The following is a 25,826-nucleotide window of genomic DNA, read 5'->3' as shown; positions in this document are numbered from 1 at the left end:
CAATAGTATTTTATTTGAGGCTGCCTATAATGGATTCTGGTGCATGAATTTAAAAAGTTTACAATTCTAACATCACTTAGTCATCAAAAACATGATCCTAGCTCTGCAAGAAGAAATAAATGTATCATTAAAATACCTTTTTCCTAATTATTATTATACAGTGACTTATAAAGGTAAATGAATTCCTTAAAAAAACAACTATTTCAGGTTTTGCAGCATCTATGGGAAGAAGTACAGTCGATGTTTCGGACCAAGACCCTTCGTCCTGACGAAGGGTCTCGGCCCGAAATGTCGACTGTACCTCTTCCCATAGATGCTGCCTGGCCTGCCGTGTTCTACCAGCATTTTGTGAGTGTTGCTTGAATTTCCAGCATCTGCAGATTTCCTCGCGTTTGCGTACTTCAGGTTCTACTTGTTATATGCCACTTTTCAGAAAATTCTAACAAATGGCTATGGAGGACTATTGTCTGGGTGCAGGTCAATGGGACTAGGTAGAATAATAGTTTTGCACAGTCCAGATAGGTTGAAGGGCCTTTTTCTTTGCTGTAGTGTTCTTTGACTCCATGACTATAATTATCTGAGCCTTTTAGCACCATTTAACAGAAGGAACTTCGCATGGGATAGCTGGTTCAGCTGAATCACTGTTTACTCTTGAAAGATTCTTTTGGCTATCAACTAACAAATTATTGAAAATTTATATTAACATTTTGTCAATTAATTATTGTCAGTTTAGGAAACCTGTTGAATTATTTTCAATTGGAAACATATCTAGTCCCACGTGCTATCTCCGCACCCAGATAATTTTCTACATTGTGGTGGTTTATGCCATGATTGGGTTGGCTGGAATAGGCAACCTACACTGAAAATAACTGATCTTAGTCTTCATTAGATGGTAAAATGTTTCATTTATTTTATTTACAGATACAACATGGTAACTGCCTATGCTGTCCAATTTCACCCATATGACCAATTAACTTACCAACCCATACATCTTTGGAATGTGGGAAGAAACCAGAGCACCCAGAGGAAACCCACACAGTCACGGGGAGAACATACAAACTCTTTACAGAGAATTGAATTGAACCTGGGTAACTCGTGCTGTGATAGCAATACGCGAGCCACTAAACCACCAAGCCACCCCTAAATGTGGACAGACATCATTTAGAAACCGTTCTTCAGACCACCTTCCAAATAGGGCATGGGTAGAATAAATCAAAATGTCAGAATGCTCTATTTCGACAGAGGTTAATGATAACATAAAAGTCTCATGACTTGGTAGCTTTCCTAAGATGCTGTGAGTCATCACTTTTGTAAACATGCCCATGTTAAACATAATTAAAGAACACTGTACTAACTTTTCCTGAGAGGTTCCCTTCTCTTCTTGCTTTGGGGTGCTTGAAGGTTGGCATTTGCCATCTTTTAGAGGAGGTAAGATTGGGTGCTTCCTCAGAGGATATTTTAGCTGTGGAGATAAAGTAGGTTTCACATTTATCTTTAGAGCGATATGCAGGCATTTTGTACTTTTGAGACACAGAGATGCAGAGCAAAGAAAGAACCTGCTGGAGGGACTCAGTGGATCGAACAGCATCAGTGCGGGGAAAGGAATTGTCAATGTCGTTGGGTTGAAACCCGCAACAGAAGGGTCATCTTGCCCAGCTCAGTTCCAAAACCAAAGCAGTTATACAGGTGCATATCTGAAATTCTGAAATCCAAAAAGCTCTGAAAACCGAAGTTTTTTTCGTCAACAGCTGACGTCACTTAGGTGTGATGTGGCAGCAGTAGCAGAGGCCGCCAGACGTCAGTTGTGGCTCAGCGCTCGTACTGGTTACACATGCATTTGCTGTTCACTGATATTTTGTGTTCACTGTTGACTTTGTGTTTAATTTCACTGTGAAAATGTCAAAAAGAGCTGCAGATACCCCTATGGGTAACAATGAGAAAAAGAGAAGGGGTCTTCTCTATCAATAACGCAGAAAGTGAGTTATTGCAGAAGCTTGATCGTGGTGTGTCTGTGCGGCGTCTTACTGAAGAAAATAGTGTCGGAACTACCGCTGTATATGATTTAAATAAACAGAAAGACAAGTTTCTGAAGTTTTATAGTGACAGTGACGTTCTACATTTATTCCAGTAAGTCATTTACCATGTGTTTGATTCGGTTCGTTTGAAGCTGTATATTTTTATGTTTTATTGAATGTTTTTGTTGGAAATAAAATTTTTTCTTGTCATTATTCCCTAAACAATACAGTATAACAATTACTTACATAGCATTTACATTGTATTAGGTATTATAAGTAATCTAGAGATGATTTAAAGTATACAGGAGGATATGCATAGGTTTGGTGCGCCGCTGGGTCCTAAAGTCCACTGCACTTAGACAGGTTAAATAAAGGACTTGAGCATACGTGTTTTTTGGTATGGGGGGGGGGGGCCTGAAATCCGAAAAATTCTGAATTCCGGAATGCGACTGGCCCCAAGAATTTTGGATAAGGGATTGTGGACCTGTGTTGCAGGCATGGTGTGAATTTTCTCTCATGAAGTTTATGCAGGAGAAGTCAAAGTTTATCAATAAAATTAGCAAAGAATTGAAAAGTTCAAGGTGCAGAAAGCTTCGTGAAAGCATGAATCACCAGGCTCGAATTCAGCTTCTATCCTGCTGTTAATAGACTATTGAGTGGTATGATAAAATGGCTTGGCTTCACAATTGACCTTATGAACTTGTACCTTATTTACTCTCTTTGTAGCTGTTACACTTTATTCTGCATTGTTAATGTTTTATTTTATTCCGGCTCATTGCACTGTGTAATGATTTGATCTGTATGAACTGTATGCAAGACAAACTTCTCACTGTACTTAGAACAATTGAAGGTCAAGGGGTTTCAGAGTACAAATATACAACAGTATCATTAATATTGTTATAAGAAAAGGCATTAAAGAATGAAAACACCAGATTCAGTAATATAAATAATTTAAGTAGTCGTATATGTAGTTGTATATGTAGTTAAAGACGTGGCTCCAGAAATCGTGAACGCTTTGGTAATCATTTTCCAATGTTCTATAGATTCAGGACCAGTTCCTGTGGATTGGAGGGTAGTTAATGTTATCCCACTTTTTAAGAAAGGAGGGAGAGAGAAAACAAGCAATTATAGACCAGTTAGTCTGACATCAGTGGTGGGGATGATGCTGGAGTCAATTATAAAAGATGACACAGTGGCATATTTGGATAGTAGTAGTAGGACAGGTCCGAGTCAGCATGGATTTACGGAGGGGAAATCATGCTTGACTAATCTTCTGGAATTTTTTGAGGATGTAACTATGAAAATGGACATGAGAAAGCCAGTAGATGTAGTGTACCTGGACTTTCAGAAAGCCTTTGATAAGGTCCCACATAGGAGGTTAGTGGGCAAAATTAGAGCACATAGTATTGGGGGTTGGGTACTGACACGGATAGAAAATTGGTTGGCAGATAGGAAACAAAGAGTAGGGATTAATGGGTCCTTTTCAGAATGGCAGACAGTGACTAGTGGGGTACCGCAAGGCTTGGTGCTGGGACCGCAGCTATTTACAATATACATTAATGATTTAGATGAAGGGATTAAAAGCAACATTAGTAAATTTGCAGATGACACAAACCTGCGTGACAGTGTGAAATGTGAGGAGGATGTTATGAGAATGCAGGGTGACTTGGACAGGTTGGGTGAGTGGGCAGATGCATGGCAGATGCAGTTTATTGTGGATAAATGTAAGGTTATCCATTTTGGTGGCAAGAACAGGAAGGCAGATTACTATCTGAATGGTGTCAAGTTAGGAAAAGGGGAAGTACAATGAGATCTGGGTGTCCTTGTTCATCAGTCACTGAAAGTAAGCATACAGGTACAGCAGGCAGTGAAGAAAGCTAATGGCATGTTGGCCTTCATAATAAGGGGAATTGAGTATAGGAGCAAAGAGGTCCTTCTGCAGCTGTACAGGGCCCTGGTGAGACCCCACCTGGAGTATTGTGTGCAGTTTTGGTCTCCAAATTTGAGGAAGGACATTCTTACTACGGAGGGAGTACAGCATAGGTTAATTCCAGGGATGGTGGGAATGTCATATGTTGAAAGATTGGAGCGACTGGGCTTGTATACACTGGAATTTAGAAGGATGAGAAGGGATCTGATTGAAACATATAAGATTTATTAAAGGATTGGACACGCTAGACGCAGGAAACATGTTCCCGATGTTGGGGGAGTCCAGAACCAGAGGCCACAGTTTAAGAATAAGGGGTAAACCATTTAGAACGGAGTTGAGGAAAAACTTTTTCACACAGAGGGTTGTGGATCTGTGGAATGCTCTGCCTCAGAAGGCAGTGGAGGCCAATTCTCTGGATTCTTTCAAGAAAGAGTTAGGTAGAGCTCTTAAAGATAGCGGAGTGAAGGGATATGGTGAGGAGGCAGGAACAGGGTACTGATTGTGGATGATCAGCCATGATCACAGTGAATGGCAGTGCTGGCTCGAAGGGCGGAATGGCCTACTCCTGCACCTATTGTCTATTGTATATACATCATTGATCACTGTTCTCCTCTAAGCCAGCAGGGATTCACTGTGTTTTGGGACTTTTTACTAGTTTTGAACTTTGTCACATACCATTTAGCTGTCTGTCAGGACATGTTTGACAACATGTGCACTCAACATTTGTTTGAGAAAATAAATAATAAACCACTTCCAATTCCAGCTCAACTTTCACGGCTTTTGTCTTTTATCATATTGAGCTGAGGGAAGTTGTTGAGTTAGGAGTGAAGGGAGTTTTCCTCCAAGGGAAAAAAGTACACTGACTGAGAAAATAAAACTGTTTATTATATAAAGGAAAATAAAGTGGCCACAACAAGCTCCATTTCAGCATTAGTTCCTCTGACCAGGCATGAAGAGGAGTTATATAAGGCACTGACACATTTCTTTGCTGTGTGATAAAACCATAAGACCATAAGACATGGGAGAAGATTTAAGCCTTTCAGCCCATCAAATCTGCTCCTCCATTCGATCATGGCCGATTTATTTTCCCTCTCAAACCCATTCTCCTGCCTATCCCCATAACCTTTGATGCCTTTACTAATCAAGAATCCATCAACCCCTGCTTCAAATATATCCAGGGGGTTGCTACAACTGATGTAGCAAAGAATTTGGCAGATGAAATTTAGACCATAAGACCATAAGACCATAAGACAAAGGAGCAGAAGGAGGCCATTCAGCCCATCGAGTCTGCTCCGCCATTCTATCATGAACTGATCCATTCTCCCATTTAGTCCCACTCCCCCGCCTTCTCACCATAACCTTTGATGCCCTGGCTACTCAGATACCTATCAATCTCTGCCTTAAATACACCCAATGACTTGGCCTCCACTGCTGCCCGTGGCAACAAATTCCATAGATTCACCACCCTCTGACTAAGAATATTTCTTCGCATTTCTTTTCTGAATGGACGCCCTTCAATCCTTAAGTCATGCCCTCTCGTAGTAGACTCCCCCATCATGGGAAACAACTTTGCCAGATCCACTCTGTCCATGCCTTTCAACATTCGAAATGTTTCTATGAGGTCTCCCCTCATTCTTCTAAACTCCAAGGAATACAGTCCAAGAGTGGACAAACGTTCCTCATATGTTAACCCTCTCATTCCCGGAATCATTCTAGTGAATCTTCTCTGTACCCTCTCCAATGTCAGCGCATCCTTTCTTAAATAAGGAGACCAAAACTGCCCACAGTACTCCAAGTGAGGTCTCACCAGCGCCTTATAGAGCCTCAACATCACATCCCTGCTCCTATACTCTATTCCTCTAGAAAGGAATGCCAATATTGCATTCACCTTCTTCACTACCGACTCAACCTGGAGGTTAACCTTAAGGGTATCCTGTACGAGGACTCCCAAGTCCTGTTACACCTCAGAACTTTGAATTCTTTCCCCATTTAAATAATAGTCTGCCCGTTTATTTCCTCTGCCAAAGTGAATAACCATACACTTTCCAAAATTGTATTTCATTTGCCACTTCTTTGCCCATTCTTCCAATCTATCCAAGTCTCTCTGCAGACTCTCTGTTTCCTCAGCACTACCGGCCCCTCCACCTATCTTTGTATCGTCAGCAAACTTAGCCACAAAGCCATCTATTCCATAATCCAAATCGTTGATGTACAATGTAAAAAGAAGCGGCCCCAACACGGACCCCTGTGGAACACCACTGGTAACCGGCAGCCAACCAGAATAGGATCCCTTTATTCCCACTCTCTGTTTCCTGCCAATCAGCCAACGCTCTATCCACGTATGTAACTTTCCCATAATTCCATGGGCTCTTATCTTGTTAAGTAGCCTCATGTGTGGCACCTTGTCAAAGGCCTTCTGAAAATCCAAATATACAACATCCACTGCATCTCCCTTGTCTAGCCTACTGGTAATTTCCTCAAAAAATTGTAATAGGTTTGTCAGGCAGGATTTTCCTTCAAGGAATCCATGCTGAGTTCTGCCTATCTTGTCATATGCCTCCAGGTACTCTGTAACTTCATCCTTGACAATCGACTCCAACAACTTTCCAACCACCGAGGTCAAGCTAACAGGTCTATAATTTCCCTTTTGCTTCCTTGCCCCCTTCTTAAATAGTGGAGTGACATTTGTAATCTTCCAGTCCTCCAGAACCATGCCAGAATCTATCGACTTTTGAAAGATCATTGTTAATGCCTCCGCAATCTCCACAGCTACTTCCTTCAGAACACGAGGGTGCATTCCATCTGGTCTGGGAGATTTATCTACCTTTAGACTATTCAGCTTCCTGAGTACTTTCTCTGTCGTAATAGTGACTGCACACACTTCTCTTCCCTGCCCGCATGGTGTGTTGCCTCCCAGGTGCCAGGGTACGGGATGTCTCGGATCGGGTCCTGAATATTCTAAAGGGGGAGGGTGAGCAGCCAGTTGTCTTGGTACATGTTGGTACCAATGACATAGATAGAAGAAAGGAGGAGGTCCTGAAGAGTGGTTTCCAGGAGTTAGGAAGGAAGCTGAGAAGCAGGACCTCCAGGATAGTAATCTCGGGATTGCTACCTGTGCCACGTGCTAGCGAGGGAAAGAGTAGTCGGATCAAGCAGATGAATGCGTGGCTGAGAGACTGGTGTAGGGGGCAGGGCTTCAGATTCTTGGATAATTGGGATCTCTTCTGGGGGAAGTATGGCCTGTTCAAAAAGGACAGGTTACACCTGAACCCGAAGGGGACCAATATCCTGGTGGGAAAGTTTAATAGAGCTGTTAGGGAGGGTTTAAACTAATTTGGCAGGAGGATGGGAACCGGAATGATAGAGCGGAGGAAGGGGAAAACAGAAATAAATCTAAGATAGTGAGCAGTAAAGATGTCAGGAAGGACAGGCAGGTGATGGGGCAAATGTGTAGCCATTGGGATGAGTTTCAGTGCAATAAAGTTGCAGTGAAATCAAAGCAAAAAGTATCAAATACTGGTCTTAAGGTGTTGTACTTAAATGCACGCAGCATAAGAAATAAGGTGGATGATCTTGTACAGCTACAGACTGGCAGGTATGATATTGTGGCCATCACTGAGACCTGGCTAAAGGATGCATGTCTCTGGGAGCTGAACGTCCAAGGATACACGGTGTATCGGAAGGATAGGAAGGTAGGCAGAGGGGGAGGCGTGGCTTTATTGGTAAGAAATGATATTAAATCATTAGAAAGAGGTGATATAGGATTGGAAGGTGCAGAATCTTTATGGGTTGAGCTAAGAAATAGCAGGGGTAAAAGGACCCTGATGGCAGTTATTTATAGGCCTCCAAACAGCTGCAGGGATGTGGACTACAAACTACAACTGGAAATAGAAAAGGCTTGTCAGAGGGGCAGTGTTATGATAATTGTGGGGGATTTTAACATGCGAGTAGATTAGAAAAATCAGGTCGGCACTGGATCTCAAGAGAGAGAATTTGTAGAATGTCTGCGAGATGGCTTTTTAGAACAGCTTGTTGTTGAGCCCACTAGGGGATCGGCTGTACTGGATTGGGTATTGTGTAATGAACTGGAGGTGATTGGAGAGATTGAGGTGAAAGAACCCTTAGGAGGCAGTGATCATAACATGATTGAGTTCACTGTGAAATTAGAAAAAGAGAAGCCGAAATCTGATGTGTCGGTGTTTCAGTGGAGTAAAGGAAACTACAGTGGCATGAGAGAGGAACTGGCCAAAGTTGACTGGAAAGAGACACTGGCGGGAAAGACAGCAGAGCAGCAGTGACTGGAGTTTATGCGAGAAATGAGGAATGTGCAAGACAGGTATATTCCAAAAAAGAAGAAATTTTCGAGTGGAAAAAGGATACAACCGTGGTTGACAAGAGAAGTCAAAGCCAAAGTTAAAGCTAAGGAGAGGGCATACAAGGAAGCAAAAATTAGTGGGAAGACAGAGCATTGGGAAGTCTTTAAAACCTTACAAAAGGAAACCAAGAAGGTCGTTAAGAGAGAAAAGATTAACTATGAAAGGAAACTAGCAAATAATATCAAAGAGGATACTAAAAGCTTTTTCAAGTATATAAAGAGTAAAAGACAGGTGAGAGTAGATATAGGACCGATAGAAAATGATACTGGAGAAATTGTAATGGGAGATGAGGAGATGGCAGAGGAACTGAACGAGAATTTTGCATCAGTCTTCACTGAGGAAGACAGCAGGATACCGGACACTCAAGGGTGGCAGGGAAGAGAATTTGCGCAGTCACAATTACGGCAGAGAAAGTACTCAGGAAGCTGAATAGGCTAAAGGTCGATAAATCTCCTGGACCAGATGGAATGCACCTTCGTGTTCTGAAGGAAGTAGCTGTGGAGATTGCGGAGGCATTAGCGATGATCTTTCAAAAGTCGATAGATTCTGGCATGGTTCCGGAAGACTGGAAGATTGCAAATGTCACTCCGCTATTTAAAAAGGGGGCAAGGAAGCAAAAAGGAAATTATGACCTGTTAGCTTGACGTCGGTGTTTCGGAAGTTGTTGGAGTCGATTGTCAAGGACGAAGTTACAGAGTACCTGGAGGCATATGACAAGATAGGCAGAACTCAGCATGGATTCCTTGAAGGAAAATCCTGCCTGACAAACCTATTACAATTTTTTGAGGAAATTACCAGTAGGCTAGACAAGGGAGATGCAGTGGATGTTGTATATTTGGATTTTCAGAAGGCCTTTGACAAGGTGCCACACATGAGGCTGGTTAACAAGATAAGAGCCCATGGAATTACGGGAAAGTTACATACGTGGATAGAGCATTGGCTGATTGGCAGGAAACAGAGAGTGGGAATAAAGGGATCCTACTCTGGTTGGCTGCCGGTTACCAGTGGTGTTCCACAGGGATCAGTGTTGGGGCCGCTTCTTTTTACATTGTACATCAACGATTTGGATTATGGAATAGATGGCTTTGTGGCTAAGTTTGCTGACGATACGAAGATAGGTGGAGGGGCCGGTAGTGCTGAGGAAACGGAGAGTCTGCAGAGAGACTTGGATAGATTGGAAGAATGGGCAGAGAAGTGGCAAATGAAGTACAATGTTGGAAAGTGTATGGTTATGCACTTTGGCAGAAAAAATAAACGGGCAGACTATTATTTAAATGGGGAAAGAATTCAAAGTTCTGAGATGCAATGGGACTTGGGAGTCCTCATACAGGACTCCCTTAAAGTTAACCTCCAGGTTGAGTCGGTAGTGAAGAAGGCGAATGCGATGTTGGCATTCATTTCTAGAGGAATAGAGTATAGGAGCAGGGATGTGATGTTGAGGCTCTATAAGGCGCTGGTGAGACCTCACTTGGAGTACTGTGGGCAGTTTTGGTCTCCTTATTTAAGAAAGGATGTGCTGACGTTGGAGAGGGTACAGAGAAGATTCACTAGAATGATTTCGGGAATGAGAGGGTTAACATATGAGGAGCATTTGTCCGCTCTTGGACTGTATTCCTTGGAGTTTAGAAGAATGAGGGGAGACCTCATAGAAACATTTCGAATGTTAAAAGGCATGGACAGAGTGGATGTGGCAAAGTTGTTTCCCATGATGGGGGAGTCTAGTATGAGAGGGCATGACTTCAGGATTGAAGGGCGCCCTTTCAGAACAGAAATGCGAAAAAATTTTTTTAGTCAGAGGGTGGTGAATCTATGGAATTTGTTGCCACGGGCAGCAGTGGAGGCCAAGTCATTGGGTGTATTTAAGGCAGAGATTGATAGGTATCTGAGTAGCCAGGGCATCAAAGGTTATGGTGAGAAGGCGGGGCAGTGGGACTAAATAGGATAAAATGGATCAGCTCATGATAAAATGGCAGAGCAGACTTGATGGGCTGAATGGTCTACTTCTGCTCCTTTGTCTTATGGTCTTATGGTCTATGGTCACCCTTGAGTGTCCGGTATACTGCTGATGTCTTCCTCAGTGAAGCTCCTCCGCCATCTCCTTATCTCCCATTACAATTTTTCCAGCATCATTTTCTATCGGTCCTATATCTACTCTCACCTGTCTTTTACTCTTTATATACTTGAAAAAACTTTCAGTATCCTCTTTGATATTATTTGCTAGCTTCCTTTCATAGTTAATCTTTTCACTCCTAATGACCTTCTTAGTTTCCTTTTGTAAGTTTTTAAAAACTTCCCAATCCTCTGTCTTCCCATTAATTTTTGCTTCCTTGTATGCCCTCTCCTTTCCTTTAACTTTGGCTTTGACTTCTCTTGTCAAACACAGTTGCATCCTCTTTCCACTCGAAAATTTCTTCTTTTTTGGAATATACCTGTCTTGCACCTTCTTCACTTCTCGCATAAACTCCAGCCACTGCTGCTCTGCCGTCTTTCCCGCCAGTGTCCCTTTACAGTCAACTTTGGCCAGTTCCTCTCTCATGCCACTGTAATTTCCTTTACTCCACTGAAATACCGACACATCAGATTTCGGCTTCTCTTTTTCTAATTTCACAGTGAACTCAATCATGTTATGATCACTGCCTCCTAAGGGTTCCTTCACCTCAATCTCTCTAATCACCTCTGGTTCATTACACAATACCCAATCCAGTACAGCCGATCCCCTAGTAGGCTCAACAACAAGCTGTTCTAAAAAGCCATCTCGCAGACATTCTACAAATTCTCTCTCTTGAGATCCAGTGCTGACCTAATTTTTCCAATCCACTCGCATGTTAAAATCCCCCACAATTATCATAACACTGCCCTTATGACAAGCCTTTTCTATTTCCTGTTGTAATTTGTAGTCCACATCATGCAGCTGTTTGGAGGCCTATAACTGCCATCAGGGTCCTTTTACCCCTGCGATTTCTTAGCTCAACCCATAAAGATTCTGCACCTTCCAATCCTATATCACCTCTTTCTAATGATTTACTATTATTTCTTACCAATAAAGCCACCTCATTTCACCTAATTTCTATTCCAAAGGGATGTTCTTCTATTCTGAGGCTGTGCTCTCTGTGGTTCTAGACTCTCCCATGATTGACAATATCCTGTCCAATTCCACTCTATCTAAGCCTTTCAATATTCGGTAGCTTTCAATGAGATCCCCTCTCATTTTCCTAAACTCCAGCAAGTGTAGGACCAGAGCCATCAAATACTCCTAATATGTTAACCCTTTTATTCCAGAATCATTTTTTGCAACCCTCCTCTGGACCAACTCCAAAGTCAGCATATCTTTTCTTAGGTAGGGGGTCCAAATCTGTTCACAATACTCCTAATGTGGTCTGAACAATGTCTAATAAAGCCTTAGTATTACATGCTTGCTTTTATATTCTAATTCTCTCAAATTGAATGCTAACATTGTATTTGCCTCTGACTCAACCAGCAAGTTTATCTTTAGGGAATCCTGCACGAGATCTCTCAAGTTCCTTTGCATATATAAAATAATCAGTAGTGCATCCTAATTAAACTGACAGCACGCCCATATTTAACTTAGCATGAAAACTGATGATCCTGAAAATCTTGGTAATATATAATTTAAGGAATTGACGCAGATTTGTTGCAGAATCATTTTTAACTCAAAGCAAAAAGTTGATTCATTGTGAAAAAAACTACTTAAGCAATGACTGAGTTGCTTACTGAATTGAGGAAGTTATCACAAGACCTGTAACCATGGCAACTATGCTGGAGGAACTCAGTTGGTCTTGCAGCACCTATAGAGAAAAATAAACAGCTTGTAATTCTTCCGCTTCCCACCTTCTTACACTGGTTTCTCCCCCTTTCTTTCCAGTCCTGATGAAGGTCCTTAGCCTGAAACATCGACTTTTATTCATTTCCATAGATGCTGCCTGATTTGCTGAGTTACTCCAGCATTTTGTGTGTGATACTGTGATTATGGGATCATGCTCCATCAAATGTTTCTGGACAAGTTGGTGTGGTTATTGATGATGCCTAGAATCAGAGGTGGTTGATATCACAAATAAACCTAGCACTTGAGAGTGCACAGAGAATTATCAGAGTTCTGTATAGATAGGGGTGTAGATAGGTTAAATGCAAACAGATTTTTACAATGAGATTGGGTGAGACTAGAACTAGAGGTCATGGGTAAGGAGTGAAAGGTGAAATGTTTAAAGGGAACATGAGGGGTAACATCTTCATTCAGATGGTGGTGAGAATGTGGATGAGCTGCCAGTGCTAGTGGTGGATGCTGATTTAATTTCAACATTTAACCATTTTGGATAGGTACATACATTGATGGGAGGGTCACGGAGGGCTGCAGTCAACAGGACTAGGCAGATTAATATTTCGGTAGGGACTAGATGGGCCAGTGTTCTATAACTATTATTGTGGAACCAGCAAGTTAAAACGAGGTCTTGTGAGACAATTAAACTGTATCATGCATAGGGGCAGGCACCAAAATGCACTGTTCTGTAGTTAACTGTCCGTCATTATAAATAGGTAAGTAAAGGTGGTTGCTACTGTATGCCATCGCAAAGCAGGTCTGGGCAAGACAAGTGTGGCATGTGTGATCTAAAAGGCCACAGTACTGGATTTTGTCAGAATAAACATAATGTAAATAAAACGAAAGAGAGAAATTAAAATGTCCTCAAAATTTCTCAGAATGTGGAAGAAGCCAGTGAAGATCACAATTCAAAGGTGTGCTCTGTAAGTTGAATGAAAAGAATTGAATTATTAAAATTAGAGCAACTGATTGCTGCCATGGAAGTAAATGGCAGAGACGTGACATTTGAGGTTGATACTGTGTGAAGACGCACGCTGAGGAGACAGACTTCATAAACCCCTAGCCTGAACTTAAAAAGGCACAGCTAGGTCCTGAAACATGTTCAGATGGAAATATTGAAGTTGGCAGAGTTTCTGGCGTGAAATGAAATACCAGAGACAGGTTAAAACATCGTTACTAGGCGGCGTCGTGGGCTTGAACCAACAAACCTGCTGGGAAGAGGCTGGCTGAAAGGAATTCTCCAAAATTGGAGGTGAGCAACATTAGAGGTTTACAGGAAGTGTTCGGGAGATGTGAAGACATGTCAAAATTAATTAAACACAATGTTCCAACATGGTTCTGTTAAACCAAGGTCAGTGCCTCATACAATTGTGGAAGTTGAGGTAATGTCCAGGCAAGGATAGTTTACAGATAGTGTGCAGTCAGCCCAGGCAAGAAAGGGCTTTGAAGAAAGATTTTTGAAGGGCATTGCTTCCCTTTGCATAGAAAGGGCCCAGAGCCATTTGGCATATGGATATAAGGGTGTAATAGAAGGTTGCAAACCACATACCAACTAGGGGATAATTATTTTACTAACTTTAAAGCATCATTGGTTGTTAGATTGTAGTTTATATTGACTTTTAACACCTGTATTGTGAATAGTGATTGATCATGCAAATAAGAAATTTGAACATGCACTCTTTCCCAAATAGTCAATATCCATAACTGCTAGTCAATTCTGTGTAAAGATGGCATCTCTCTATTCAGACCTCAGAACAGTGTGGTGACAGGGTCCAGGCTGTTCTCCTTGTGCACAAGTAAATAAAGTGTGATTGAGGAATGAGCGTGAGTTGTCACGGTCCAATTAATCGGTGATGACATAATGAAACCAAAATTGGAGGCATACACTGACAGGCTTCTCAGAGAGAAAAAAATAACTGAGCCTGTCAAAGTTCAAAAATCAAACTTCACAGTAAAATTATAATTCAAGTCCGTATATTTCAACACATACCACCATGCAATACATTTTCTTGCAGGTATTTGTAGTAGAACAAAGAAATACGATAGAGAAAACTGCAAACAAACAAAGAGCGACAAACAACCAATGCACAAGACCAACTGTGGAAGTACTAATAATGATAATAACTAAGTGAATAAATTATACTGAGAACATGAATTATCACTCTGAATGGGCAACATCCATTGTGCCACCCTTAAAGTGTGAAGGACCATCAGCATTAATGGGTGACTGTTGATCAGGTCTTGTGCTGGAGTCCATTCCTGGAACAGAAGGCATATTTTCAGTCTTATCTCAATGGCTGCTGATCACTAAGTGGGATATGCATCATGCATTTCAGCAAAGTGTCAGAGGAGCAGTCTAAGAAAATTTGGCTATCAAAGATGTAGTTGATTGTTCTCCATTGTCTTGTTTGCACTTGAGTTTTTCAGAGAAACATGAAAGGTTTGAGAAAGGGCATTCTTGGTCAATTAACACTGGGGTATTACTTAAGTAATGGAGGCTTCTTCTGCCTTCTTTTCCGGTCCTGAGGAAGGATCTCAGCCTGAAGAATCGACTGTTTATTTCCCCCAACGCCCATAGATGCTACCTGATCTGCTGAGTTCCTCCAGCACTTTGTGTGTGTTGCTCTGGATTTCTGGCATCTGCAGAATCTCTTGTGTTTATTATCCAGGTTATAGGAATGTTGGGAGATGTGGGATCGGGAATGATTGCTGACGAAGAGCCAATTGTTGCCTTTTGAGAAATATAGTAAGTGTTCATTCTTGGTGAATGAAGTATATGGGATGCCATGTTGGTGCTAAAGGAAGACACTCACTTCAAGAGAAGGTAAAAGCCATTACCAGTGCTTCCTGCCCCAATTAATTCATATTCAGATTTATTTTTCATACGTACATCTAAACATGCAGTGAAAGGTCTTGTTTGGGTAAACAACCAACACACCCTAAGATGTCCTGGAGGCAGCCCACAAGTGTTGTCACACACTCTGGCACCAACATATTATACCCATAATGTTCTACAGAACAACGCAAGTAGCAGTAAGAACAAAACAAAATAAGACAAAACACACACACACGCACACAGACAGACACACACAGACACACAGACAGACACACACACACACACACACACACACACACACACACACACACCTCCAAACCCAGGAAGAGAAAAGAAGCCAAGTTTGTCCAGCCTCTCCTTTTAACCACAAGAGATTCTGCAGACGCTGAAAATCCAGAGCAACACACATAAAATACAGCAGGAACTCAGCAAGTCAGGCACCATCTATGGAGGTGAATAAATTGTCAGTGTTTTGGTCTGAGACATTTCATCAAGACTGGGAAGGAAGTGGGAAGAAGCCAGAATAAGAAGGTGGGGGGAATGAGTGGAGTACCAGCTGGCAGCTGATAGGTTAAACCAGGTGAGGGGGAAGGTGGGTGGATGGGACAGCGGGACTGAATTAAGAAGCTGGGAAGTGATAGCTGGAAGAAGATGGAATCCAATAGGAAAACATAGTGGAACATGGAAGAAAGAAAAGGTTGAGGAGAACCAGAGGGATGTAATGAGCAGATGAGGAGAAGTGATGAGAGGGTGACCAGAATGAGAAACGAAAAAAGAATATCTACTGCTCCTTGATTCAGGCAGCATCCGAGGAACTGCTTTTGCATCCTCTTCAAAACCTCCACATTCTTTTTATAGTGTAAAACCAGAATTGTAAACAACTCTGTAAATGTGAAGGAAAATACAAAATGTGGCCTTCAACCAAACTTTTATACAGTTACAGCATGACTTGCCATCAGGTTGTTTTATACACGTGGAATATGAAGATTTCAGGAAAGGCATTGACCTCCCACATCATGAAGACCCTGGAGAGACTTGTTCTGGAGCTGCTCCGGCCTATCGTCAGGCCACACTTAAATCCCCTCCAGTTCCCCTACCAGCCCCGACTAGGAGTTGAGGATGCCATCGTCTTCCTGCTGAACTGTGTCTACGCCCACCTGGACAAGCCAGCGAGCACTGTGAGGGTCATGTTTTTTGACTTCTCCAGTGCGTTCAACACCATCCGCCCTGCTCTGCTGGGGGAGAAGCTGACAGCGATGCAGGTGGATGCTTCCCTGGTATCATGGATTCTTGATTACCTGACTGGCAGACCACAGTACGTGTGCTTGCAACACTGTGTGTCCAACAGAGTGATCAAGCAGCACAGGGGCTCCACAGGGGACTGTCTTGTCTCCCTTTCTCTTCACCATTTACACCTCGGACTTCAACTACTGCACAGAGTCTTGTCATCTTCAGAAGTTTTCGGATGACTCTGCCATAGTTGGATGCATCAGCAAGGGAGATGCTGAGTACAGGACTACGGTAGGAAACTTTGTCACATGGTGTGAGCAGAATTATCTGCAGCTTAATGTGAAAAAGACTAAGGAGCTGGTGGTAGACCTGAGGAGAGCTAAGGTTCGGGTGACCCCTGTTTCCATCCAGGGGGTTAGAGTGGACATGGTGGAGGATTACAAATACCTGGGATACGAATTGACAATAAACTGGACTGGTCAAAGAACACTGAGGCTGTCTACAAGAAGGGCCAGAGCCGTCTCTATTTCCTGAGGAGACTGAGGTCCTTTAACATCTGCCGGACGATGCTGAGGATGTTCTACGAGTCTGTGGTGGCCAGTGCTATCATGTTTGCTGTTGTGTGCTGGGGCAGCAGGCTGAGGGTGGCAGACCCCAACAGAATCAACAAACTCATTCGTAAGGCCAGTGATGTTGTGGGGATGGAACTGGACTCTCTGACGGTGGTGTCTGAAAAGAGGATGCTGTCTAAGTTGCATGCCATCTTGGTCAATGTCTCCCATCCACTACATAATGTACTGGTTGGGCACAAGAGTACATTCAGCCAGAGACTCATTCCACCGAGATGCAGCACTGAGCGTCATGGGAAGTCATTCCTGTCTGTGGCCATCAAAATTACAACTCCTCCCTTGGAGGGTCAGACACCCTGAGCCAATAGGCTGGTCCTGGACTTATTTCATAATTTACTGGCATAATTTACATATTACTATTTAACTACTTATGGTTCTATTACTATTTATTATTTATGGAGCAACTGTAACGAAAACCAATTTTCCCCGGGATTAATAAAGTATGACTATGACTATGTATAAATCGTGTAACTTCTGCCCCATTTCACCCTTCCTCTAATGGTGAAAGCTGAGCAGAGTTTCAAAACAGGAATCAAATAATGCAAGGAGGCAGCATTAAAAACCGATATGTCTCAGTTCCTCTTTGATCACCACATTGTGCATCTTCTGCAGAATTACTCAAGGCACGAAAATGGAAATCAACATCAGATTTCATCATTCCCACTTGAAAATTAAAATAAAGAAGGAACATTTAAAAATGAAAGCATAGCAGAACAAAATTGCATAACCAAGGATTTATGTATCTGCAAATGAAATATTTATAAATAGTTTCAGACATAAGTGAATTCAAGAGAGTACTAGACTGATGTTAATCTGGTCATTGTTAGAAATGGATAAGTTATTCACTGGCATGCAGACCTAATATGAACCCTGGTGACTGAACTATCACAGATCTCTAAGCATAACTAGGTCCTCGATGAGAATTTGGATAACTTTACATCAATGGGAGGTTGTTCTGAAGAACTGTTGGGTCAACATCTTCTAGAATGTTTAGATCAGAGATTTCCAATGTACCTGAAGGAACTGAGAAAGAACCTGCTTTGCCTCAGTGGAGGTCAAATACTCCATAAAAGAGATTACCAATGTATTAGAAAAAACTTGTTAAGTGATACATTAACTGGTGGGGGGGGGGAGTAAGGGATTATTGGTGCAGGGCTGAAGCTATGCCATGCTTCTAGTGCCACCACAGCGTGCACATAACTTACTAACCCTAACCATACATCTTTAAAATGTGGGACGCAAATGATGCATTTCACTGCATGTTTTGATATTTTGATATACATGCAACAGATAAAATTAATCTTTGAAACTTTGAATCAAAATTTGTTTTGGTTGAAATTAATGAGTTTGGTGTAGCGTTTTGGTTCCATGCTATAAAAAGGTAATGCAAAGGTCTCTAAGGATGACATCAGAAATGCAAAGGAATACATATCAGGAAAGGATTAAATGGTGACTTTATTTTCTCTTGAATAAAAAAAAGTGAATGGTAGATTAATAAAAGAGAATTCACCTTTTCACTTTTGGGAGGCAGAGCGAAGTTAAGATGGCGCTAAACGGTGAATCCTTCGCTTGCATCTTCAGAAACAGCTACATTTCCATCTTTAATATCTTTATTTTTCCTTTTCAGGGTTCTTTTGAAGACCCTGAACTGGAGTTACATGCTGATTTCGGTTCTTTGTGGGAATGGGACCCGTTCTCTGGGTTTCAGGACTGGCCGTTGTTTGGCCTGAAAGTCCGACTCCGATTTGGAAGCCAAAGATCTCGGGGCTCTGAAGGCAGGCGGGTTGAGGGTCAGTTTCATGGCAGGAGACTTGTGTGTCATCGTGAGAGTCTGAAAATCTACTGCCTAAAGACCCAGGATCTTTGAGGTCTTTGAGAATAGAGCTTGGAAAAAGCAACGCAATGGACTTTTAACATTATAAATGAACGAGTTGTATGTTATGTCACCACACTCACTGGGAAAAACGGAGACACCTCTTCTCCCTTATTAGGGGGAGAGAGAGAGCCTGTGGTATGTTGAATGCTGGGTGAAATGCGAAGTCTTCGGGGTAACTGCAAGTCTGTGCCTTTGCTAATGTTTTGCTCAGGCTTGAGTGCTCGGTGGTGGGTGCAGATGCTTTTTTTTGCTGGTGAAGGGAGGGTGGATCGTTGCTTGCTGCTGCTTACGTGCAGGAGGGAGGGAAGCTGGGGGGACTTTGGGGTTCTTACATTAAACCGTCATTCTTTCTTTGGGGGCACCCCCCTGTTTTCGTGGATGTTTGCGAAAAAAAGCATTTCAAGATGTATATTGTATACATTTCTCTGACATTACATTGGACCTTTGAACTTGTGGGGAAGAACATGACCAATGTGAGACAATCACCAAGAAGTCTGAAAGGGCACTCGGGAGAATTCGTTTATGCCTAAAGTGAAGTGAGTCATAGAAGATATAGAAACACAGGAAGCTGCTGAGAGAAACAGTGCTTAACACAGGCCTGGATGTAAATCAGTCAGTAAATAAACTCATGGTGCCCTATGTTCAAACATCTAGATATTTCTGTTACAAAAGGTTAAGCACAGAGTTATAAAATCATGCTCTTTTTCCATGTTATTGTAAACATTTTTGATTGAGGTACCATGAACAATGGCATGAGAAATCCACCATTCTCAGACAGATAAACGCAAGAGATTCTGAAATGGTGGAAATCCAGAGCAACAAACACAAAATGCTGGAGAAACTCAGCAGGTCAGGCAGCATCAATGGAGAGGGGAGTCCTGATGAAGGGTCTCGCCCAAAACATCCATAGGTTCTGCCTGACCTGCTGAGTTCCTCCAGCATTTTGTGTGTGTTATTCCTGGATAGATGACATATTCAGCTCTATGTCAGAAAGCTCTTGGTTTGAGAGCTGAGTACAAAATCCATTTTGATCCCTGCCACATGAACTGAGGGACGGCTGCAGTTTTGAATACGACAATACTGAAAAGTCCCACATGGGAGCTTAGTGGGCAAAATTAGGGCACATGGTATTGGGGGCAGAGTACTGACATGGATTGAAAATTGGCTGGCTGACAGAAAACAAAGAGTAGCGATTAACGGGTCCCTTTCGGAATGGCAGGTGGTGACCAGTGGGGTACCGCAGGGTTCAGTGCTGGGACCATAGCTGTTTACAATGTATATTAAAGATTTAGATGAGGGAATTAAAAGTAACATTAGCAAATTTGCCGATGACTCAAAGCTCGGTGCCAGTATGAAATGTGAGGAGGATGTTATGAGAATGCAGGGTAACTTGGACAGGCTGGGTGAGTGGGCAGATGCATGGCAGATGCAGTTTAATGTGGATAAATGTGAGGTTATCCACTTTGGTGGTAAGAACAGGAAGGCAGATTATTATCTAAATGGAGTCAAGTTCGGAAAAGGGGAAGTACAATGAGATCTAGGTGTTCTTGTACATCAGTCACTGAAAGCAAGCATGCAGGTACAGCAGGCAGTGAAGAAAGCTAATGGCATGCTGGCCTTCATAACAAGGGGAATTGAGTATAAGAGCAAAGAGGTCATTCTGCAGTTGTACAGGGCCATGGTGAGACCATACCTGGAGTACTGTGTGCCGTTTTGGTCTCCAAATTTGAGGAAGGACATTCTTGCTATTGAGGGAGTGCAGTGGAGGTTCACAAGGTTAATTCCTGGGATGGCGGGACTGTCATATGTTGAAAGATTGGAGCGACTGGGCATGTATACTCTGAAATTTAGAAGGCTGAGAGGGGATCTTATTGAAACATATAAGATTATTAAGGGATTGGACACGCTGGAGGCAGGAAGCATGTTCCCGCTGATGGGTGAGTCCAGAACCAGAGGCCACAGTTTAAGAATTAGGGGTAGGCCATTTAGAACGGAGTTGAGGAAAAACTTTTTCACCCAGAGAGTGGTGGATGTATGGAATGCTCTGCCCCAGAAGGCTGTGGAGGCCAAGTCTCTGGATGCTTTCAAGAAAGAGATGGATAGAGCTCTTAAAGATAGCGGAATCAAAGGTTATGGGAATAAGACAGGAACTGAATACTGATTGTGGATGATCAGCCATGATCACAGTGAATGGCGGTGCTGGCTTGAAGGGCCGAATGGCCTACTCCTGCACCTATTGTCTATAGTTTATTGTCATCTATTAGATTAAGATCATTTAGTTGTGACCCTATACCTGCATACTTTGTATTCCAAAAGTAACTACACTTCAATACTCTTTTGTTAAAATTACTTCTGGGCAACCTGGGTTATATAAAATACTATATATACTCAAAGGACATCATGATAATCATAATTCTGCTGTCATCCAAAGCCAGTAGTGCAGCGGATTACATCAGATATTGACCACAGAACGCGTCCAGTTAACTCAGCTAGACTCTGCCAGTGCCAAACTCCTCCTCTCCTCGTTGCTGAACTGAAGGGAAGTCGCACCACAGGAGTTGCAAAGAGAGCTTTTGGCACACTGGCTTTCATTAATCAGTGTATGAGATGCTGAAGTTGTGTAAGATATGGGTGAGGGCCAATTTGAAGTATTGCTTAAGTGTCAGAACTATACCCCTTTTGCATCCACAAATGCAGCCTGACCTGCTAAGTTCCTCCAGCAGTTTGATTTTTTTTAATGTTCTAGATTATAGCACCTGCAAAATCCATTGCCTCCACACAGATTAGTGGCTCCATAAATGTCATAACCACATTTATGACATTTCAAAAAAGGTCTCTCAAAAAAGAGAAAAACATTTTAGGAATTATATATGAAAACTACATATGTTGCAAAAATTAATAAAAATAGCACACACTTAACAAATTCAACATTTCATGAAATTCCCCCAGCCAAATATAAAAGAGAAATTTGCTTAAGCTTGTCCATATTTACCTTGGATGGATTCTTGCTTAGGAAGCGCATTGGGGTGTCCTTGCCATCCAGGTCATTGAGGTCAGCCAAAGGATTGTTGGCGATAATAACCGTGGCCCTATCTTTGTTGATAGTGGAAGCCCTCTTCATTAGGCCCAAGCAGTTATGCACATGACTGGCACTTTTCAGAAGCTGGGCTCTGGGGAGCTTTTGAAAATCTTCTTCCTGTCATGAATGAAGGACAGAAAACTGTCATTTATCTAAATTGATTTGCTAGGGCTAAACTCCCAGGAACAGGGCATAATAATTCATTGGGAAAACAAAACATAGCGGATCATCCAACATCTCCAGCCTGCCCTGTGATTCATATAATAGGAAAGATGTGGGCACTTTCGAGGATGCTGTCTGGATTAGAGAACAGGTCTTATGAGGAAAAGTTGAGCACGCTAGGGCTTTTCTCTTTGGAGTAAAGGAGGATGAGAGTGATTTCACAGAGGTGTACAAGATGTTAAGAGGCACAGATTGAGCAGATAGCCGGAAACATTTTCCTTAGGTGGAAACGGCTACTACAAGAGGCATGATTTTAAGGTGATTGGATGACATTTTAGGATGAATGTCAGAGGTAAGTTTTTAACGTGGAAAGTGATGAGTGCAAAGAATGCCCTGCTCAGGTGGTGGTAGAGGCAGATACATTATGGGTATATAAGAAACCCTTAGATAGGAACAGGGAGGATAGAAAAATGGAGGCTTTGTATGAGGAACACACACGAAATGCTGGAGGAACTCAGCAGGCCAAGCAGCATCTATAGAAAAGAGTAGTGTTGACATTTCAGGCCGAAGCCCTGCCAAAATGCTGCCAAAAGGGTTTCAGCCCAAAACATCAACAATGCTCTTTTCTGTAGATGCTGCCTGACCTGCTGAGTTCCTCCAGCATTTTGTGTGTGTTGCTTGGATTTCCAGCATCTGCAGATTTTCTCTTGGCTATGTAGGAGGGAAGGGTTATATTGATCCTAAGAGTAAGTTAAAAGGTGAGCACAACATCAGGGGTTAGAAACATAGAAGCATAGAAAATAGGTGCAGGAGTACGCCATTCGGCCCTTCGAGCCTGCAGCGCCATTTATTATGATCATGGTTGATCATCCAACTCAGAACCCCGCCCCAGCCTTCCCTCCACACCCCCTGACCCCCGTAGCCACAAGGGCCATATCTAACTCCCTCTCAAATACAGCCGATGAACTGGCCTCAACTGTTTCCTGTGGCAGAGAATTCCACAGATTCACCACTCTCTGTGTGAAGAAGTTTTTCCTAATCTCGGTCCTAAAAGGCTTCCCCTCTATCCTCAAACTGTGGTCCCTCGTTTTGGACTTCCCCAACATCGGGAACAATCTTCCTGCATCTAGCCTGTCCAATCCCTTTAGGATCTTATACATTTCAATCAGATCCCCCCTCAATCTTCTAAATTCCAACGAGTACAAGCCCAGTTCATCCAGTCTTTCTTCACATGAAAGTCCTGCCATCCCAGGAATCAATCTGGTGAACCTTCTTTGTACTCCCTCTATGGCAAGGATGTCTTTCCTCAGATTAGGGGACCAAAACTGCACACAATACTCCAGGTGTGGTCTCACCAAGGCCTTGTACAACTGCAGTAGTACCTCCCTGCTCCTGTACTCGAATCCTCTCGCTATAAATGCCAGCATACCATTCGCCTTTTTCACCGCCTGCTGTACCTGCATGCCCACTTTCAATGACTGGTGTATAATGACACCCAGGTCTCGTTGCACCTCCCCTTTTCCTAATCAGCCACCATTCAGATAATAATCTGTTTTCCTATTTTTGCCACCAAAGTGGATAACTTCACATTTATCCACATTAAATTGCATCTGCCATGAATTTGCCCACTCACCCAACCTATCCAAGTCACCCTGCATCCTCTTAGCATCCTCCTCACAGCTAACACTGCCACCCAGCTTCGTGTCGTCCGCAAACTTGGAGATGCTGCATTTAATTCCCTCATCCAAGTCATTAATATATATTGTAAACAACTGGGGTCCCAGCACTGAGCCTTGCGGTACCCCACTAGTCACCGCCTGCCATTCTGAAAAGGTCCCGTTTATTCCCACTCTTTGCTTCCTGTCTGCTAACCAATTCTCCACCCACACCAATACCTTACCCCCAATACAGTGTGCTTTAAGTTTGCACACTAATCTCCTGTGTGGGACCTTGTCAAAAGCCTTTTGAAAATCCAAATATACCACATCCACTGGTTCTCCCCATCCACTCTGCTAGTTACATCCTCAAAAAATTCTATGAGATTCGTCAGACATGATTTTCCTTTCACAAATCCATGCTGACTTTGTCCGATCATTTCACCGCTTTCCAAATGTGCTGTTATCACATCTTTGATAACTGACTCCAGCAGTTTCCCCACCACCCACGTTAGGCTAACCGGTCTATCATTCCCCGGTTTCTCTCTCTCTCCTTTTTTAAAAAGTGGGGTTACATTAGCCACCCTCCAATCCTCAGGAACTAGTCCAGAATCTAACGAGTTTTGAAAAATTATCACTAATGCAAACACTATTTCTTGGGCTACTTCCTTAAGCACTCTAGGATGCAGACCATCTGGCCCTGGGGATTTGTCTGCCTTCAATCCCTTCAATTTACCTAACACCACTTCCCTACTAACATGTATTTCGCTCAGTTCCTCCATCTCACTGGACCCTCCGTCCCCTACTATTTCTGGAAGATTATTTATGTCCTCCTTAGTGAAGACAGAACCAAAGTAATTATTCAATTGGTCTGCCATGTCCTTGCTCCCCATAATCAATTCACCTGTTTCTGTCTGCAGGGGACCTACATTTGTCTTTACCAGTCTTCTCCTTTTTACATATCTATAAAAGCTTTTACAGTCCGTTTTTATGTTCCCTGCCAGTTTTCTCTCATAATCTTTTTTCCCCTTCCTAATTAAGCCCTTTGTCCTCCTCTGCTGAACTCTGAATTTCTCCCAGTCCTCAGGTGAGCCACTTTCTCTGGCTAATTTGTATGCTTCTTCTTTGGAATTGATACTATCCCTAATTTCCCTTGTCAGCCACGGGTACACTACCTTCCTTGATTTATTCTTTTGCCAAACTGGGATGAACAATTGTTGTAGTTCATCCATGCAACCTTTAAATGCTTGCCATTGCATATCCACCGTCAATCCTTTAAGTGTCATTTGCCAGTCTATCTTAGCTAATTCACGTCTCATACCTTCAAAGTTACCCCTCTTTAAGTTCAGAACCTTTGTTTCTGAATTAACTATGTCACTCTCCATTGAAGGATCTGTACTGTACTTCAGTGATCTATGGTCTATGTTGACTTGGCTCATGGTTGTTAGTCATCAAATCCTAATTTTCATAACTGCTATTAATGAAAGACTCTCATTTATAATTGAGGCAGTTCTACTCTGCCATCAGATTTCTGAACCCGTAAAAATTGTCTGTATTTTGCTCAAATTTTGTGCTTTTTAAAATATTCTTATTGTATTTTATAGTAATCATTATGTATTATACTGAACTGCTGCTGCAAACAAAATATCATGACATATATCAGTGATAATATATCTGATTCTGATTTGGATTGTCATTGAAGGAAATGTTGACATAATATTTGTTACTGACGTTTGGAATTGGAATTGGTTTATCATTGTCACATGTACCGAGGTACAGTGAACAGCTTACCTTGTATAGTGTTCATACTGATCAAATCATTACACAGTGCTTTGAGGGAGAACAAGGTCAAGCAGAATAAAGTGTAGCAGCTGCAGAGAAAGGGTAGTGCAGGCAGACAGTAAAGTGCAAGATCATAGCAAGGTAGACTGTGGAGTCAAAAATAAATCTTATTGGACTCGGAAATAATTGAAGATGTTATACTGGCGGGGTTGAAGCTATCCTTCAGCCTGGTGATATATGGTTTCAGGATTTTGTATCTTCTGCCCAATGGAACAGAGGAAAGGACAGAATGTCCAGGGTGAACTAATATTATAGTCTGGATTATTGATCTAGAGATATGACTTTGGATTTGGAGGTAATCTGAATCTTCACGAGCTCTCTACAAGGTTTGAGGCACATATACTGACCTGACCTCATTCAG

The 25,826-nt window shown here is 42.3% G+C and overlaps 1 protein-coding gene across 6 annotated transcripts in view; it reads right to left on the bottom strand.

The window, feature by feature from the left end:
* LOC134359579 (uncharacterized) overlaps nucleotides 1-25,826 on the bottom strand; it is a 234,929-nt gene that overhangs the window by 33,300 nt on the left and 175,803 nt on the right. For all 6 annotated transcript variants that reach the window (XR_010021146.1, XM_063073078.1, XM_063073079.1 and 3 more), the window contains 2 exons: nucleotides 21,720-21,923; nucleotides 1,356-1,462 (listed from right to left, as the gene is read on the bottom strand). Coding sequence is in view for 5 of the 6 variants with exons in the window: in XM_063073078.1 (XP_062929148.1) it covers nucleotides 1,356-1,462; nucleotides 21,720-21,923 (311 nt within the window). In the remaining variant the exon portion in view is untranslated. The remainder of the gene's footprint in view (nucleotides 1-1,355; nucleotides 1,463-21,719; nucleotides 21,924-25,826) is intronic.

The sequence above is a fragment of the Mobula hypostoma genome, chromosome 20 (assembly GCF_963921235.1).
Source record: "Mobula hypostoma chromosome 20, sMobHyp1.1, whole genome shotgun sequence".
NCBI classification, from domain to species: domain Eukaryota; kingdom Metazoa; phylum Chordata; class Chondrichthyes; order Myliobatiformes; family Myliobatidae; genus Mobula; species Mobula hypostoma.
This window is presented reverse-complemented; position numbering and strand designations above follow the sequence as displayed.